Below are 19,088 nucleotides of genomic sequence, written 5' to 3' on the forward strand. Positions count from 1 at the left end.
GTATGATCACGATTCGGCTGATGTGGCATAATACGAGAACTGTTACGTCCAGTTTAACATCTGCCTGCCAGCACCCATATTAACATTGGATTTAAATCCCTCATTCTTCCAAACAATAAAATTTAAAGTATGAAACAGTTTCTAATGAAATTTCATAATTAGTTTTAGCTTTGAAAGCCATAATACGAATGCCTCCCGGAAGCAGAGACCGGAGGGAACCTGGCACACATGGCACTGAATGTGTTACAATATGGAAGAGAGAGAGAGAGAGCTGTGTGAACAAAAAGAAGTTCTGTCACAGTTTCACACTAATGTGTCATCTGGCAGACATTTTCTGATACAAGATATTATTTTTTTCTGTCTGCTGTAGATATGATTCTTGTGAAGGAAATGTGTTAGAAATATCAGATATTTTATGAACATATCATTTTTGACTATCAGATTTAAATAAAAATGTATGAATACTGTTGCAAACAGATTGTATACTATTTTTCTTAAAATGTGATTTATAATAAAAATAAAATACTTTGAAGTAATTGTGTCTTGTTTCTGACTTTACCCTTCATGCAAGTTTTTTCCTGTGACTGGTAACCTTGTGAGGGCATCAGCCAAGTCTGCTCATGTAGTCAGGTTCTGGCTTACAGTTAGGCCTTACACTCAGTATCCTGACTTGAGGTTGTTGCTGTCATCAGGGCATCTAGGTGGATGCTAGGATAGTAACTAAAACTGAGCCACAGCTGTTTCCTGCCTGTTCCTTTCAAGCTCACTCATTACCTTATACCATTTGATGGCAGATGAACACTACAGGTGATACAGCATTGCTAAATAAATTTTAATCTGTTCATCCACAGGTGTTCTGTGGGAACACGCCTATGGGTTGAAGTTAATATAGTGATAAGTCAGCTGTAATCTGCCAAGTGCAATGGTGTAACAATAACACTCGTCATATTCAAGAGGTGCTTGGCTCCAGTCTCTGCCGGGACACTGGAAACCCTGACAGGTGTTTGTGCTCTTTTTCAGTTCCTCAATCAAGCCATAACTGCTCCCTTATTCATCTGTCACCCTACCATTTAATGCTATATTGTCCAGCTACTGATGTTGTTAAATAACCCACGCGCACACACCAGAAGGAAAGCCCTAACCCAGAGCTGGAGGGAAGAGGATGTAGCCTTGTACCCAGATGTCAACCAACATTGTGCAGTTAAGTCAGATTTGCAGCCATCATCAGGTTACCACAGTGGTGAAGTTTCAAACTGGGGTTGTCTGAGTTATGATGTGGTGGGTGGTTACTGTTGCTATTATTTATACCCTGAAGATGGAGGCAGTATGTTCCTCTGAAAAATATGTAACAGCCTATCAGAATACACAGTGTAATAACCTAGAGGACACTGAATATTATTGCTACTGGGATATGTCACATATTTGGAAGGAAGTGGCAACGTTTCAGAGCAACGCTGATTCCTTCCTCAATATTAGTCTTCTACCCTGAAGATGGAAGTAGCAGTTTCCACCCCAAACATCAGTAACTTTCTGCTGGACTACACAACATCACAACCAAGAAGACATTTATTTTCATTCAGAATTACTGGGTTTTTGGACTTCGTCCATTGTCTGGTACTCTAGAAACTAATGTTTCAGAAACTGGAACCAGCCCCAAAACCCAGTAATTCTGAGTGTTATAGACCACTGTCAGGACCCTTTAGAATCTATTTATTTTCGTATTCACCACTATAAGCACTAACCTCTCAAATAAAAGGTATTTTGATGATGAGGTCAGTTCATGGCAGTGTAACAATTTTTCCCCTTAAAGTTTGAATGTTCTGGGTGACAATGAGATTGCCCTCAGCCCCTCTGAGCTGACATGTGAATAATCTCGATACAATGTTCCAAAGCAGCTCTCTTTCAAATCTTTCCCAGTTAATAATCTCTGTTTAACATTCATAGAACAGTGTAGTTGGCTTATGGCACATCAATAAACAAACTGAAGAGGTGCATAGTCCGCCTGTCAGCAGGCCTCTATGTCAACTGAACACTGTGGATACATGCTATCAGCAAAAGCATTATCTCGTACTCCAAGCACATGCCGCTCCCTACTATGTGGGACAGGAAACATGGTGAAGGATCGGCTGCCTGACCTCAGACTGGTAAGCATCACAGCCACTTGCATTCACCCTCTGTTGCATGAAATTCAAGTAAGTAATATTTTAAAACTGAATTCAAAGCTACCGTCTGCCAGAATTAATTGGTAACTTAGAAGTCAATACGAATAATACTCCTATACATCAGTAAAAATAACCTATATTAAATTCGCTCACTCATTAAGGGAGTTGAGCCCTTCTTGAGAAGATGCAAATTGTGCAGCCATTCAAGAACTTCCACAGAATTTTACAGAACCTGCAGGTTCATTACCGTGTTCACAAGAGCCCTCCACTGGTCCCTATCCTGAGACAGATCAATCCAATCCATACAATCCTATCCTGTCTCCCTAAGATCCATTTTAATGTTGTACACCCTCCCATGTCTTGGTCTTCCAAGTGGTCTCTTTCCTTCTGGCTTTCCCACCAATATCTTACACACATTCCTTTTCTCCCGCATTCATGCCACATGCCCTACCCATTTCATCCTCCTTGACTTGATCATTCTAATTATACTTTGAGAAGGGTACAGGTTATGAAGCTCCTCATTATGCAGTTTTCTCCAAACTCCTGTCACTTCATCTCTCTTCGGTCCAAATATTCTCCTCAACACCCTCAGTCTATGTTCTTCCCTTAACGTCAGAGACCAAGTTTCACACCCATACAGAACCACAGGCAAAATTAGAGTTTCATATATTCTAATTTTTATGTTTTTAGACAGCAGACGAGAAGACAAAAGATTCTGGACTGAATGGTAGTAAGCATTACCCGAGTTCAATCTCCTCTTAATTTCCTCCTGAATCAGGTTTCGATCTGTTATCGTTGTTCCCAAATATCTGAACTGTGCCACATTTTCAAAACATCAGTTTCCTATTTTTATGTCATGATTTTGCCCTGCATTTTGGTGACGAGACAGTAACATATACTTAGTTTTCTCAGTGTTTACTTCTAGACCAACCTCTTTACTTGCATCAATTAAAGTTTGTGTGTTTTTTTATGGTATCTGCATTATCACCAAGTAGATTTACATCATCAGCGTAGACCAACAGCTGATGTGTCCCATTTAATTTCAGCCCCACTTGGTTTTCCCAGACCTTCCTAATGGCATATTCTAAAGCAAAGTTGAAAAGGAGTGGTGATAAAGCATCTCCTTGTTTTAGACCATTTTGGACAGGAAAGTTATCAGACACATGTTTACCTACACGTTTTGTTTAAACACATTTTAATCAGCCTAACTAGTTTCATGGGTACCACAAACTCTAACAGAATGTTGTACAATATTTCCCTCTTAACCAAGTCATAGGCTTTCCTGAAGTCTATGAATAGCTGATGTACTGTCTCATTGTACTCCCATTTTTCTCCAGTAACTGTGGAATGCAAAAGATCTGATCAGTAGCTGATCTGTTACACTGAAACCCACACTGATGATCCCCAATAATTTCATCTATAACTTAAATTGTTAAAGTGAAAGCATAACTAGTGATCTGAATTGAAATTTGATTCGCAAATTTTAAATTTTAACTTTTGACATTTAGAATAATATTTTAACTTGTGTTTTGTGAAAGGAACTTGATATAGTATTGAGCGTGGGCCTGAATAAGATACAGGATCGAATAAGTGAAAAGACGAATGTCATTGCGTGTAATTATACAGCTGTGTTCTTACACCTGAGGATGACCTCTTGAGGTCGAAACATGTAATGTAATAATAATAAAAATATGCTGTGTGGTCGTAAAATTGACTCTGATATTAATTTCATCTATGTATGGACTTAACCTTGAGAGAGTAATATTGGATAAAATTTTGTATGACGTTGATAGCAGTGATATCCCCCGATAATTACTACAGTCAGTTTTATCGCCCTTGTGGACTGGTACAATAATAGACTCCTTCCACTGATCAGGCAATTTTTCCTTGTTCCAAAAAGAATTAAATAGCTTATGGATCTTAGAATGTAATATTTCACCTGCTACTTGAATAAGTTCTGCCAGAATTTGATCATTACCCCGCGAGTTATACCTTTTCAACTTTGAAGTAGCAATTTCAACCACAAAAGGACTAGGATCAGGTACATCACTGTCCCTGTATACATTCAAAAACTGAGAGTAGTAGTTCCTCCACCTATTCAAAATGTTCTGGGAACCTGAAAGCAGATCACCATTGTCATCCTTCACAAATTTACTGCTAGGCTGGTAACCCCTCTTGAAGTCATTTATTCCTCAATCAAGTCTCTAATGTTCTTGTTCTTACTGTTCATTGCACCTATATTAAATTATGTTCCAAAAATTTAGTTCATGACAGAAAACACAATGCGTCTCCATGACAAAGATCAACCAGTTAATGTTGTTCAGCGAAATTATTGCTGTTTATTGTGAGAACCATATGGGACACATAAAAATACTGTGTGGGCAGAATTCAGAGTTTTAGGATGTTAAAGCAGGTGGTAGGTACAGTTACCACTAGCTTTGAACAGACAATAATTCAGCATTATTTTATTTCAGTTTAATGGCATGTCACTTCTTGTGGCATGCACAGCATTACCTTTACACCACATGTCTTCAACATAAAGGAACCAGGGTGATTTTAGGGGGTAAATACAGCTCATACACCGCCAAATATTGTAAGACTTGCAATTTATTTTCTCTGCTCATAAGATATCATGTTTTGCAACATAAACCAAAAGGCAAACAACATACTGACAGATGTTAGGTTATGTTAATCACAGCACAAGCCCCAGTCTTCCTACCACTGGTTGATATTCAAGTTTCAAAATGTAACACTTGATAACACTTCGCAGACGTCACCAATGCACACTGTCTTTCCAGGTTCAGCGTTCACAGAGCTACAGTTCAGATGAAGTCTGCTTGAAGATTGGAAAGAAGACAAATGCAATCACTCAGTTTCTTGATAAGGTCAGTTCAAACATCCTGACTTTGGTATCATGTTAGATGCTATTTTCTGGATCCCATGAACACCACACAACATAATGACAAGCAAATCAGCATTTATTGTTACATATTATATTTTTAAAAGGATGGTGACATAAATCTTGTACTTCAAGGTGGAAAGGATTCAAAATGGAATTGAAAGCATCAACACCAATATCGACGAAATCAAGAGACTCAACAGCATCATCCTGTTGTTACCTCAAGGCAAAGGAAGTGAGTATAGTGGTGACTACCCTCTAATTAGTAGGGCTGTATTTGCTAAGTATAATTAGAATGATCAAGTCATGTAGCACGAATGGGTGAGAAGAGGAATGCGTGTAAGATATTGGTNACTGGGAAGAAAGAAACATAGGTGGGTGGATAATATTAAAATTGATCTTAGAGAGATGGGGTTGTCTTGACTGGACTGATCTGGCTGAGGATAGGGGCCAGTGGAGGGTTCTTGTGAATACGGTAACGAAACCTTCGAGTAACATAAAATGTTGTGAAGTTCTTGAGTGGCTGCATGACTGGTGACTTCTCAAGAAGGGCTCAGCTCCACTATGAAGTCTGTTAATTAGTTAGGTGTTAAGCCAGGGGAATCCAGGGATGTGGCCCAGTATTATTCTGGGTGTCAATTTTAAAAGAGCGACGTCACACATACATAAATTATGGCTCATTTAGCAAGTCCCAACTTCTCTGTTTCATGTGAAACATCAACTTCTTTAAATATGCCTGTTTCGTGAACTGTTTGTTGTTCCATTCTGTAAAGCTATCATGCAGTAAGAGCACAAGAGCCCGGCTGGTCCAACCTGAAACTGCATATCAGCCTGCCCCGCTTTAGGACCACACCCCTGCTAGCTACGCATGTAACTACTGTACTTGCAAGCAGGTCACAGTGGTGACACGACTTCCCACCCAGCTTGCAATGGGTATGCAAATTCTAATAAAACAACTTTACATGTATTCTCAACACGGTTGCTCCATCCAGTGAGTAAAGATGGCAGGTGACCCAGCACCCCAATTTCAGGAACCCCCACTGTGTGAGCATCAGTGCTGTTTGCTTTAACTACTCCAAAATTACTACCAAATATGAAAAGAATATATCAGCCAACTTCTTGGTTTGTATTACAGTGTATTTCCTTACAGAGAAAGAAGCAAGTGTCACTCTCATTATCAACATTAAACAGAATTTTGTCTTTAATGACTAGTACAGACTGTAAGCCGGATCCACGTATCTGGGCAGAAGACGCACAAAGAATGCACAAAGTTCTTCTCTTTGCAGTGGTATATCCAGCATTTCATAAACTGATTTGTGTGTATAAAATGTAAAGAACTATATTTTGAAAAATAATTGTAAACTAGAACAATTTTTACATTATGTACTTTTAGTCCTCTCCTATTCTTTCAATTTTGTTAATATAAGTAAGTTTTGTGCTGGCATCAAATTGTCCCAGAGCGGCTCTAACAGTGCTATTCAGAGTCTCTTTCATGACTAACTAACTAATTTCATGGAGCTGAGGCCTTCCCAGAATTTTACAGAACCCGAAGTTCCATTACCATGTTCACAAGAGACCTCCACTGGTCCCTATCCTGAGCCAGATTGACCCAACATATCACCCCATCCCATCTCTCTAACATCTATTTTAATATTGTTCACCCACCTATGACTTGGTCTTCTTAGTGGCCTATTTCCTTCTGGCTTTCCCACCAATATCATATATGCATTCTTCTTCTCCCTCCATTCATGCTACATGCTCTGAATTACATATATAATGAGTTCGTTTCTGGCTTTGCAGCAAGCAATTCAGAAGTCGAAGACAGGAAGATGTGTGTTTCCCGTACCATATACCAGGTTCAGTATGATATTAAAGGTGGGTACAGCGTCAGACAAGATGGCATGAAGAAGGTGAGGTGGGTGGCTGGACTATGCACATGAATGTGCCACTAGCCAACAGCCTCACATGTCCCAACTGATAACTTACAATTCTGTCACTTGGAGCCAGGCGACTACTTACACGTGTCATCTGAAGTGTGAGATTGTTAGGGGGCAAAACTGAAGGGGGCTCAACAAGTTGAGCAAACAGCACAACTGCTACCTTCAGCTCCCACTCACCGCCCACTGCCACGTCTGTGTAAGGGCTTCCACAGACTGCTCACCAGGTACATTTACCCTGAAGATGGCAGCAGCATTATTTGCCAAAATATTAGCAAACCTTCAACACTCTACACAGCTTATTCCAAAAAGCTGAAGTTAGGCAAGATTCTAACTTGATACATGGATCTGCCACAGCTCAGGCTGTTAGTCGCCTTGGTTCGATCCCAGGGCAGGTCATGTGGGATTTGTGGAGGATAAAGTGGCACTGGGGCAGGTTTCAACCAAGTACTTGTTTCCCCTGCCAATTCTTATTCCACCAACTGCTCCATACTCATCTATCATTTAGGGATGGTGCAATAGGTTGATTAGTGGCCGACATACCAAGTGGACTCAGCCTCAGCCCCACCCCCAAAACAAATTAGGGGGGTGGAGGGTGGAGCTGCCTTCTCCCTGCACAGCTCTGGGATCAATCACAAAAGACTTCATGTGAGATTTATTGTGGATGAAATTACACTGGAGCAAGTATCGCTCCAAGTTTCTTTGCTTCTCCCCTGCTAATTATCCTGCACCACCCCCTGAGGCATGAGGCAGCCCTGACCAGGCTCACATTATCACAAACTGAGACTGTAAGTTGGGGCTTTCAGCTTTGACATAACAAATGGCTGGTCAAAGAGTAAGAAAGTTAGTTTGTTAGTTAATTACTTAGCTAGTTTAATTTGTTACAAGATTTAACACATATTCACTTAGTCAAAATTTACAGGCATCCAAAAACTGATAGAAAAAGACAAAGAAATGCCTATCGACACTTTATCAACTCTTGCAAGAATTCAAAGAATCCAGTATTCGACGTTGGTGTGGCTGTTTGCTGATGCTGTGAACAACTACAACGAGATGCTTCTGAAACATCAAGCAAGATGTAAAGCAATTGTACACCAGCAACTGCAGATAAGTAAGTGCAAACAAATCCATTCACAAAAGTTACTGCAACGAACCCACCCATCGTCTCTCATACTCAGGGACGAACACAAACTGTGGGTGCTGTGGGCAATGTTCAGACCTGGTGGGGGAGTGACAGGAGGATGGAGAAAACTACATAACGAGGAGTTTCATAGTTTTTACTTCTCACCAATGTTATTATAACTCAGTTGATACAGCAATGGGCTACTGGCTGGACGGTGTAGGAATCGGGGTTCAATTCTCGGCAAGAACAAGAGATTTTTCTGTTCTCCCCAGCACCCGGACCAGATCTGGGGCCCATCCAGCCTCTTATCCAGCAACGTGGAGTGCATTCCCCAGGGGTAAAGTGAACACGGTGTGAAGTTCACCACACCTTTCCATCTAGTGAAGGTCTCGAAAATGTGTGGAGCTATATCTCCACTCCCCCATATATCCTCATGACACCTTCACCATATGTTACTAGAGTGCTGAAGTGAAGGATGAGATGGGTAGGGCATGCAGCACACATGGGAATAATCTGAAATATACACAAACATTTGGTCAAAAAGGCTGAAAAGAAGAGACTTCTTGCATGAACTAGACATAGAGGGGAGGATAATATTAACACATTGTGGACCGGACGGGCCATATGGCCCTCTATGTTTCCACGCGTTGCGGACCGGGCGGGCCATATGGCCCTCTACGGTCACGTTATTTTGCAAAACGCTATATATCGCTGTGTGGCTTCGTTGAATCGTAACTACTGCGTAGATGACCTCGGGAATGATTGCTGCCCTATCTAGTAACTTGACCAGAGTCATTTCCTGTCATAACCTAAACAAAATTGGCTTTGTTCCCAAGCTTGCACGTATGAACCACGCAGCTACCAGTTCAACATGGCTCAGAGACGAAAGCAGTTGCGATCTCTCGGAGGACAGGAAATATTAGATATGTTCTCTGATGAGCTATCAGATTTGCCAACTGCTTCGTCTTCTGATAGCAAGGCCATTATCAGTGACAGTGACAGTGACGGGGGCCACAGGGCTGCCCAAAATGTGTCATGTGAAAGTGAGAGCTCTGTTGAAAGTGTGAGTGTCGGGACAGCTACATGGGATAAAGTGGACAAAACCCCCACTTTGGGAAAGTTTACTGGTGATCCGGGGGTGAAGCAGATGCCATCAGACCCAACGGACGTGTCTGAAGTTGTGTCACTGTTTTTTGGAGATAGTTTCTTTGACGGAAGGGGGACATTCTTCTTCAGTCCTGGAGGGATACTCGCATTGTGAATATGGTTTCCACTATTCACAATTCGAGCATGGTCGATGTTCAAAGACGACACGGGCAAGTAAAGAAGCCTCTTTGTATTTCCGAGTATAATATGTTCATGAAAGGAGTTGATAGGGCCGACCAGTTCTTGGCCTATTATTCCCTTCCTAGGAAAACAGTAAAATGGACGAAGAAAGTTGCACTGTGGCTTATAAACTGTGCAATTTTCAATTCATTTACGGTTTTCAAAAAGGTGAACAGAAATTCTACTTTGAAATACAAAGCATTTCTGTTGAAACTGGCAAAAGCTTGGGCTACTGACGTCACGGTGGCGGCAGTACCTGAGTCAGACACAGATGTAGTGCAGCCAGGGCCATCTGTTCGCACCCACCAGAGGCCTCAAGTAGACCCCCCTGGCCGACTCTTGGGTGATATGCGGAAACATATTCTCGTGACAATTGTGAAGAGTGAATATTGCAAGAAGAAACACCCTTCTAGGCAGTGCCGTGTGTGCACAGAGCACAAGAAGAAGAGTAGAACTGTCCACATGTGCAACTTCTGCCTAATGCCTCTTCACAAAGTGGAATGTTTCCAGAGATATCAAATGAGCAAGCACTTCTATGAGCTCTGGTAAGTATTCTCCAAAAATTTCAGTTCACAAATTAATTAGGAGATTTTATATTAATTTTTAAAGTGAACAGTGCACAAGTTAGGGTAGTAGGTTTAAAAACGCCGGTCCCCAGGGTGATTTAAATGTTTAAACCACCGGTCCGCAATGTGATAAATTGAATCTTAAATAAATGGACTGGATGGTTGTGGGTTGAGTTCACCAGGCTCGGGAATAGGTCTAGGGCAATGAGCTCTCTGCTTCTCCTTACTAGCCGAGCTTCACAGGCTTCCCAGGAGCTGGTTACTATGAGAAGTATGACACTGCAAATTAAATAAATAATTAATAATGTCTGTTCCTCTTGCAGTCAACAGAGAGGCCACAAGTGAGGAACTGGAGCACTTGTTAGAGAACAGTGAAGTGGCTGTTTTTGTGGACAATGTAAGTCTCCAAGAAATTAAAGTATACACATTAAATTGCATGAAGTTCACTGTGATGCAAATTGTTAGATACAATTCAACAAGTGAGTCTGGTATCATTGTACGCCCAATGATGACCCAGTATAGGGGTCGAAACATGTAGCGTCAATGAAAACAAATGTTGATATGATAGTGTCTACTTTGTTTTAAATACAGAATATTGTTGTGTAGACTGCATACATTTGTATACATTTTATGTGCCTTGTTCTCTGTGAAGCACGAACAGTGCTCAGGATCCCCTGAAATCTCACTCGGAGTACATGATTTGTGACCTCTTCAGATTGTTGCAGATACGCTTGAAGCACAACTTGCTCTGACAAGTGTGAAAGCAAGACACGGAGAGTTACTGGAAGTTGAAAGCTCTGTGAAGGAAATAAGGGACATATTTGTGCAGATGGCAACACTGGTAGAGGCACAGGTAACATAAACCTGAACTTCTGACAGGTGGAGTATTATCTGATTGGGTGTAATGCCACGTAGCCTACTGCAAGTTCACTCATTTCTTCATGGCTGAAGAGTCAGCCAAGAAAGAAGCTACCAGACTACATGGTATCACATCCCATAAAATAGTCACCACTGCATGAACCTCACATCCAGCAGCGCTGATATATGCTCGCATCCCAAGTAATAATAAACTGCATGGTGAGATCTTCAAAAACTGCACTCACAAACTGTTACGAGGATGAAACAGTTGGGGCATGTAGCATGCATGGGGGGAAAAAAGAAACAGATACAAAGTTCTGGTATGAAAACTGGAGGAAAGTGACCATTTTGAAGACCTTGGCATAATATTAAATATATATTGGATAATATTAAAATTAAGGAAATAGAATTGGAGATTGTGGAATGAATTCGTGTGGCTCAATACAGAGATCAGTGGCGTACTCTTGTGAACAATGTAATGAACCTTCCAATTCTATAACAGATGGGGAATTTCTACACTAAGCAACTATTAGCTTCTCAATACCTCTGCTCCTTGCAGTTAATTAGTTGATTTAATCTTTACAAAAATATTTGTGAACACACTGATCACTGTATTTCTGATTACTGCCATAAATTATAAATCCAGTGTATTACTGTATTCTACAACCAAGATCAAATTTCAAGTTGCTGAGATTCTGGAATGATTTCAGCTTATAATTTCTTAATTTATTGTTTACTTCACAATGCTTTCAATTGTTATGTCAAATGACAGGTTAGGCAGACCACTAGAAAGGATATTCAAGGAAACAGTCGGTGCTTAATGTGAGACACCATCCCAGCTTTGCCTGAAGAAAGTGAGAAAAACCACAGAACTCACAAAGAGAATAGCTGGGTCGAGATTTGAGTCCGTGGGTTACTAAATACAAAGTGGGGGTGCTGCAATATATAATCATCAGATCTTATATAGCCATATGTTCAACACAGAGGCAAGAACTGTAACACACTATGTAAGTAAAGCGTATTTTCTCCAACAGGGTGATAACGTCAAGAGAGTAGAATTCCATGTGGTGAAAGCAGGAGGACACGCTGACCTTGGTAACACCCGGCTCAGAAAAGCAAAAAAACTGAAGAAAAAGCGAAGAAAGGTGCGTACCAGAGGTCTTAAAACAAACCTTTCACACAGAACATCAAAATAAGGTTAAAGGTTTTCACAGCAATCAAGGTTAGGTAGTGCCTTGCCAGTTGCTTCATGACACACAGCACTGACTGGCAGGATGTCACATAAATGATAAACTGGAAAAGATTTGGAAGGAAGCAGTCACGAGCTAAGAGATGTACTATCCCAGCACTTGACAGTAGGGACTGAGAAAAACAACAAAAAACCCCAACCAGGATAGCTGATGTCCCAGTTGAGATTCGATCCAAGCACTGTCTGAATGTGAGCCTAGAGTGCTGCAGCTACACAGATCTGTTTGGTGACACCATACAGTCTGGTAGAGATGCCAGTCTTTTGGCAGTACCTACTGCCTCCATATGCAGAGACGGAGTTGGTTCCTCCAGGATGCTGGTAACACCAGATGCCCAGTGTCATAAACTGGATGACCATAATTTATAATGGCTTCCATCTTAAAAACACAACAAGAAGTTCTGGGAAGAATTAACTGATGCAACACAGACCGCACAGGAAACAAGAAATTAGAGGGGGATGCTGATGCACAGACAGAAAAGTGATGTAAGAGCTACCTTTCCTTTTTTTTTTTAAATAAAGAAAGTAGGCCAGAAAACTATAACTTAGCCTGTTATTTTGTGTGGGTGTAAAACATGGTCCTTCACATTAAGGAAAGGACAGAGGCCTAACATGTTTAGAAGCCAGGGCGTTGAAAGGGACGAGATGGAAAGACGCTGGAGAGAATTGCATCACAAGGACCTCCATAACTTGTGCTCTTCACCGAATTACTATTTGGGTGATATAATCTAGGGGCATGTAGCATGCATGGGAGCTGTGAGAAATGCTTATAGAATTTTAGCCAGAAAACATGAAAGGGGATCATTTAAAAGAACTGGAAATAGACAGAAGGCTAATAATAAAATGGATCTTATAGAAATAGGGTTTGATAGTGTGGACTGGATTCATCTGGCTCAGGACAGGGACAAAAGGAGGGTTCTCTAGAATAGGGCATTGAATCTTTCGGTTTCATGAAAGGCAGAGAAATCTGATTAGCCAAGAAACTACTGTCTTTTAAGAAGGACTAAGATCCATGGAGTTAGAGAGGTACATTTGATTCTGTTATGAAGGCTGAAGAGTTTCTCTATTCCCACTCCACCACGAGTTTGCTGAGGCACTATGCTACAAGCCAGAAGTTTGAGGGTTCTAATCCTTCCAGCCGCACTATGGCCCTGGGATTAACTCAGCCTCTAACAAAAATGGGTACCAGGAATCTTCCTGGGGGTAAAGGGCGGTCGGCACGTGAGGCTGACAACTTCACCACCATCTGTGAGCTGAATGTCTAGACAAAATATGGGAGCCTCAACGTCTCACAACCTTATGGGCCTTCACGGCCTGTTACAGGAATAGCTTTACCTCTGACCGCTCCACCACGTGTGACTAATGCACACTTATCTCTTGTTTCAGATAAAGTTCATCTTAGTTGTCAGCCTCATCATACTTCTTGGTATCGTTCTGATTCTGCTCACTATATAATTGTGCAAAACAATATTTTGTGTACAGTGAGACCAAATAAAAATGGTGTATGAGATTTAAGTCTGTACTTTATTTAGCGATGCTGTCAGGAACTAAAACTGTGTAGCAAAGTCACGGGGCTCATTAAGCAAAGTACTGTGTTTCATCTGAAATGGGAATATTCAACAGACCGAAAATGGTCACGATGCAAGGGCCAAGTGTGGCCCACCTCTTACCTGACTCTGAAATAGTGGGTGAGGCTGACTTGATGTAGACCACTGTATCATCATTAGAAAGTCACTAGATCCTACTTCTGACGTACAATGGGAACCAGGATCGCTATACAACAGTGTGGGACACATCGGACTTCCTTTCTTTAAGGTTGCCTACTGAGGGTGCAACATACTCTACTAAGAGACACAGACACATGTTATCATTTCTGTTACATGTTCAAGAAATTCCCAGTTTAATTCCTGCCTGGACAAATAAATCTTAACTTTGGATCCCCATGACTTTCTTCATACCATAACAGAGGTCTGATTCCCATGGCATCCCCCTGTCATTTACTGCAGACATAAATCTGCAGGACCAGAGGCTGCCATGGCAGCTGAATATCAAGTTGCCAGTCTCCTGGGATGTGACAGTGTTGTGTGGTAGACAGGTATCAATATTTTGAAGGAATGTAAACCCTCCATCTTCAGGGTAGAAAAGGGGAAGATGTGAAGACGGAAGCAATGGCTAAACTCTTGTTTATTTGGATTAAGTGGGGGGGGAGAAGTCTTTCAGTTTAATGACACAAAAGATAGCCCTAAGCAGCAACCAAAAAAATTTAGAAAACAAATGGAGAATTTAGTGCTGATGAAAAGAAATAAAAAAATTACCGTAGAACCTAAATTTAAAAGCTATAAAATGTCAAGAAGCTGGAATCCAGGGTCTCCTTCAGTCAGCTGAAGCCAATCTTGGATATTTTTTTGTGCGGTTTCAATCTCTCCAGCTGCCCTCAACACAGTCTGAAAGTCCTCTTGCTCCTAAGTCCCATGTGTTTTTTAAAGTGTGTACTCAATTGTGAACAGAATTTTTCACATTTCAACTCCAATTACCCGGCATCCAGATTAACTGTAACCAGATTAGCAAGGGTTCACTGTACCTACCTACCAAATGAGATGACATTACATCCCAGGAGACTGAATACATTTACAGTACATTAGCATAATTTAATGGCATGCCACTGGAAACATTTTTCTTATTTAATTACATTTAATCAGTTTTCTTGTAAATGTGGTAATAAACCTTTGGGCTTTTTAAATGATAGGGAATTTCCCGACTATGTGAACACCTATCAGCTTCTCAAGACGAACTCTGTAACGTACACATAATTCACCATGAGTATATAACCAAATTAATGCAGAATGCCATCTTCTGGGATGTGGCACTGTGTGGATATTGTGTTAACTGACGTTTCGGAGGAACATACAGCCTCCATCTTCAGGGTATAAGAAATTTGCGAACAATTAAGCAGCGTAAGCAGGTGGCTGCAATCACATTACGTTCACATCAGTTCACACAAGATCTACACGGCGCCACATCCCAGAAGACGGCATTCTTCATAGTCACCGCCGTAAGAACCTCTCAACTCTTACACAAATTAATGAAGTTGGCATTGAAATCTACGTTACACTTATTCTGAAACATTCTTCAGGGTATGTCACCCCTCAGCAAACAAACTCACAAGATATGTCCAATACGTAGATTTTGGTTCCCACTGTACCTTCAATATAGAATATAGTGAATTTTGAATGATGCCCTAATGATCTGATTTATTATCTGATGATGAAACATCCTCAAAAATGTATTAGACACAATTTACTGCTAACAATAAACATGTCAATAAATCACACTAAAATGTTACCGACTTTCATGTAACATACAATTTCCTGTCATTTTGGTTCAAAGCATTTCACAATGAAATATCATCATTATCACTATCAGAACACAAGAAGCTGATATGGTCTACTGTACATTGACCTGGGAGGTCATGTTTATCACGTCTGTCTCAACACTTGGCAGACAGAAGCCCACACATTTCCACAGGGTAAGTTACTCTTTCAGAATACTGTTGTTACTATATTTCAAATGCACAACACTTTTACATGGTGAACATTCATTTTGGATCCATTTACAGTATAAGAGAGTATAAAGTATAAGATAGGTGGGAAATGTGGCATGAATACAAAATTTTTGTAGGAAAACCTGACTGAAAGAGACTATTTGTAATGCCCAGGCTTAGCCTGAGGGACAACATTAAAGTAAATTGTAATGAAATTGGATGGGATGATGTGGACGGATTAATCAGCGGAGAATACAGAGACCAGCGGTGGGCACTCGTGAACACGGTAACGAATATTTCAGTCCCACAAAATGCCATGAATTTCTTGACTAGCTGAGCAATTATCACTTTATCAAGGACTCCACTCCATGGAGTTAGTCATTTAACGATGCTGTCAGAAGCTCAAATTATGTCGCATGAAATTTTACGATCAGGGAGGAAGTGGTCGTGGCCTAATCTGAGGCATTCTGTGATGATTTAACTGGAGGGTCTGATGAAAATGATGGAAAATCTTTGTTGGAGCAATTAGCCTCCAGCTGGGATTTTAATGCATGACATCCCAAATACAAAGTAGGGCAGCTGTCCACTTGACTGTGGCATCCAATGCCATGCATCCAGAGTTCATAAAAATGCACACCATGTCGAGGTGAACATGTAATTTACAGTACTGGTTTCTGTATTACTTTTAATCTTGCAACTGTTAGGTGAGATATAAAATCACTTCCTTCTGGAACATGACAGGCATTTACCAGCATTTCCCAGGAACTTGTTGCCTCCATCCTCAGGGCAGAAAAGTATGCTACAAATGAAAGGGAGGAAAGGATCTGAATGCTGGCAGTGACTGTACAACAGTCCTGCCAACTTTGTATTCTTACAATTAGATTAAATGAGAAATGTCACTGGGTCTCCCCCCAGTGAGATGTAGACTTTCCCAGGATCTTTTTCTCTGAAAAGAAAACCATGGAGCAAAACCCTGCATGACAAGTTTAACAATCACTCATCTGCTCAAACTCACTACCTTTTATGGAATCTAAAGGTCAATTACCATGTTCAAAAAATTCCATCGCTGGACACTCTTCTGAGCCAGATTAGTCCAGTCCTCCATAACCTAAAATCCTATTTGTTTAAGATCCATTTTAATATCATTCCATCTGTATCTAGATCTTACAAGTGGTGTCTTCTGTTCATGTTTTTCAACCAAAATTCTTTATGCATTTCTCATATCCCCCATGCATGCTGCATGTACGCCTATTTCACCCTCCTTGATCAGCTCTTCTAAATAACATTTGGTGAAGTGTACAAATTGTGCATCTGTCCCTCTATACACTGTAAATATATTCATCATTTTTCAGAGGTATGGCCCACACAGTACAACATCTTAATGGGGGCAGACATCTTGGTAAGAAATCTGTGAATTGCCTATTGGCATAAATTTCTTTGAAATATACTAAATATTTCTTGCATGATGTACTCAGCAAAGTAGTGTCATATTTAGTGAGTATAACCAAGCTAGAAACGATGAAGGGTACTATTTCCCGGGGTGTGATGTCATCTAATGATTTTCTTTGCATAAACCTTTCAAACAGATGAAGAAAGGAGTTTTCTGGGATGTGGCGCCATATAGATATTGAGTTAACCGACGTTTTGGAGGAATGTATCGCCTCCATCTTCAGGGTAGAAGAAAAAGAAGACTGTTAGCACCTGTTCACGCTGGTTCCTCGCTCGCGGATTTTCTTCTTTTTCCTTCTACCCTGAAGATGGAGGCGACACGTTCCTCCGAAACGTCGGTTAACACGATATATATATATATATATGGCACCACATCCCAGAAGACTGCTTTCTTCATAGTCAACGCCATGAAAACCTTAAACCTCAAACCTCTTAAACTAATAAATTTGATTTGTTTCATTCTGGTCCATCACAGTAACAATTATAAATACAAACCACTCCGTCCAATGTGACATGTAAGTTTTTACTACGTTAAAACTTATCTCCCTTACATGTTTCAGTCCTTATGGGTCATCTTCAGATGGAACATCACTACAAACTGGAAACTACCATCACAATAGGTGTTTTGATTTAAAATACATACACTTATATCTTATAATGCACAGTACACATAAAGTCGAATGTTTCACAATCACAGCTGCTTCCTGGTATTGTAAAATTCTTAAAAGTTTCTAGATGTTATTTAAAAAACCTTTATTGTCAATAGTTAAAATTTTTTAAACCACATAGGTTCACGTCCGTACTCCTATCGTCCTTCTTGTATGGGGCAGATTTTGTGCCGCCTGTCTATCTTGATGAGGAGGTTCTTGATGTTGCCCAGGGTTTGTTCGTGGCTTGCTGTACATTATAGGATATAAGTGTATGTATTTTAAATCAAAACACCTATTGTGATATTGTGATGGTAGTTTCCAGTTTGTAATGATGTTCCCTCTGAAGATGGCCCGTAAGGACCGAAACTTGTAAGGGAGATAAGTTTTAACGTAGTAAAAACTTACATGTCACACTGGATGGAGTGGTTTGTATTTATATTGTATTTATATGTTAAACTGATATTTGTAATACAATGGCATCCTGTTTCACAGCGACATTATTTAAGAAACAGGTGTACCTGTATTATGAACTGCAGTTCTCTATTCTAATTTCTGTGCGAGAGAAAGAACAAAACAAAATGCCAAGGGTGCTGCAAGCAAGAACAGGTTGGGAACCGCTGGTCTAGATCAGTTTTCTGAAACTGGGATATTTTAAGATTCATGAAGGGGCAAGCAAAAATGGGCCCCATAATAAATATTCTGAATTACTTTGAATCCTAAATGTTCATATTAATTTACAAGTGTACAATTTTATAGAAGTTCTTTCTGCTTTTCTGTAACGACCATTAGTAGTAATCCTGTGGACTCTGCTGAATCAAATTATAAGTCATTTTTAGGCTGAATGGCCTCAACATATTTAATTCAAAATTTGGGATTCTCGGGCTGCAAGAGGATGGGAACCACAGGTTTACATCTGCAACTGACTGTCACTACATGCAAAGGTATCAGTGTATTAACACATGAATCACGTGTCGGCAGCTCGCAAGTTCGTGCTGGGGAGGTCGCTGCGCACATCAAGCAAGAGGAAGACCACTCAGCTGAAGCAACTGCTCACCTCGCCAGAACTCACCTTCCTTATGGAGGCACATTCTGGCCTGAGCGCTCGCATTGTGCAGGAAGCAGGTACGAGGTGTCTCAAGGCTGTCCACTGCTAGGTTTGACTCACATAATCTAATTATTATGACAAGAAGTTCTGGGAAGAACTAAAAGCCTGCTTTCCTTTGATATGAAATGGACCACATAGAAAACCGAAAAATTAGGGGCAGACAGCGACACATAGACATCAAAGTGATCTCATAGCCTTGTAACAAAAACTGATTTGGGGGGGGGGG

General features: G+C 40.6%; 3 protein-coding genes across 9 annotated transcripts in view; 2 read left to right on the forward strand and 1 right to left on the reverse strand.

The window, feature by feature from the left end:
• The window catches only part of LOC111872612 (lymphokine-activated killer T-cell-originated protein kinase), a 42,733-nt gene that overhangs the window by 4,281 nt on the left and 19,364 nt on the right, over window positions 1-19,088 (reverse strand). For 2 of the 5 annotated variants that reach the window (XM_023866683.2, XM_023866681.2), the window contains one exon: window positions 4,767-4,998. The exons of 1 other annotated variant lie outside the window; for it this stretch is intronic. In XM_023866683.2, coding sequence (XP_023722451.1) covers window positions 4,902-4,998 — 97 coding nt within the window. In that variant the 3' untranslated portion in view covers window positions 4,767-4,901. Of the gene's footprint in view, window positions 1-4,766; window positions 4,999-5,020; window positions 5,094-19,088 lie in introns of those variants that run through there. 2 more of the 5 variants (XM_023866682.2, XM_023866686.2) reach the window with 2 other exon arrangements.
• LOC111872615 (syntaxin-1A) lies at window positions 2,064-14,493 on the forward strand. 3 transcript variants are annotated; one of them, XM_023866690.2, is made up of 9 exons: window positions 2,064-2,144; window positions 4,961-5,047; window positions 5,197-5,296; window positions 6,862-6,936; window positions 7,921-8,109; window positions 10,337-10,410; window positions 10,729-10,866; window positions 11,906-12,016; window positions 13,504-14,490. In XM_023866690.2, exons 1-9 carry the CDS (start codon window positions 2,112-2,114, stop codon window positions 13,570-13,572), a joined length of 876 nt encoding a protein of 291 aa, XP_023722458.1. In that variant the 5' UTR covers window positions 2,064-2,111; the 3' UTR covers window positions 13,573-14,490. The 3 variants fall into 3 exon arrangements, with proteins under 3 accessions (XP_023722458.1, XP_023722460.1, XP_023722459.1); XM_023866692.2 differs by lacking the exon at window positions 11,906-12,016 and having other exon boundaries at window positions 13,504-14,493; XM_023866691.2 differs by lacking the exon at window positions 6,862-6,936 and having other exon boundaries at window positions 13,504-14,493.
• The window catches only part of LOC111872613 (phosphoenolpyruvate phosphomutase), a 12,662-nt gene continuing 9,160 nt past the window's right edge, over window positions 15,587-19,088 (forward strand). Inside the window, exons 1-3 of the mRNA XM_023866687.2 lie at window positions 15,587-15,643; window positions 17,011-17,057; window positions 18,736-18,879. Of these exons, the coding sequence (XP_023722455.1) occupies window positions 17,015-17,057; window positions 18,736-18,879 (187 nt within the window). The 5' untranslated portion in view covers window positions 15,587-15,643; window positions 17,011-17,014. The remainder of the gene's footprint in view (window positions 15,644-17,010; window positions 17,058-18,735; window positions 18,880-19,088) is intronic.

The sequence above is a fragment of the Cryptotermes secundus genome, unplaced genomic scaffold (assembly GCF_002891405.2).
Source record: "Cryptotermes secundus unplaced genomic scaffold, Csec_1.0 scaffold1928, whole genome shotgun sequence".
NCBI lineage: Eukaryota > Metazoa > Arthropoda > Insecta > Blattodea > Kalotermitidae > Cryptotermes > Cryptotermes secundus.

What these genes read in the sequence shown, in the direction of transcription:
- LOC111872615 (XM_023866690.2), top strand. Translation starts at nt 2,112, where the DNA reads ATGGTGAAGGATCGGCTGCCTGACCTCAGACTG. An exon ending in GGCTGCCTGACCTCAGACTG is followed by an intron (nt 2,145 to 4,960) that starts GTAAGCATCACA and finishes CTGTCTTTCCAG; the next exon opens with GTTCAGCGTTCACAGAGCTA. An exon ending in TGAAGAAAAAGCGAAGAAAG is followed by an intron (nt 12,017 to 13,503) that starts GTGCGTACCAGA and finishes CTCTTGTTTCAG; the next exon opens with ATAAAGTTCATCTTAGTTGT.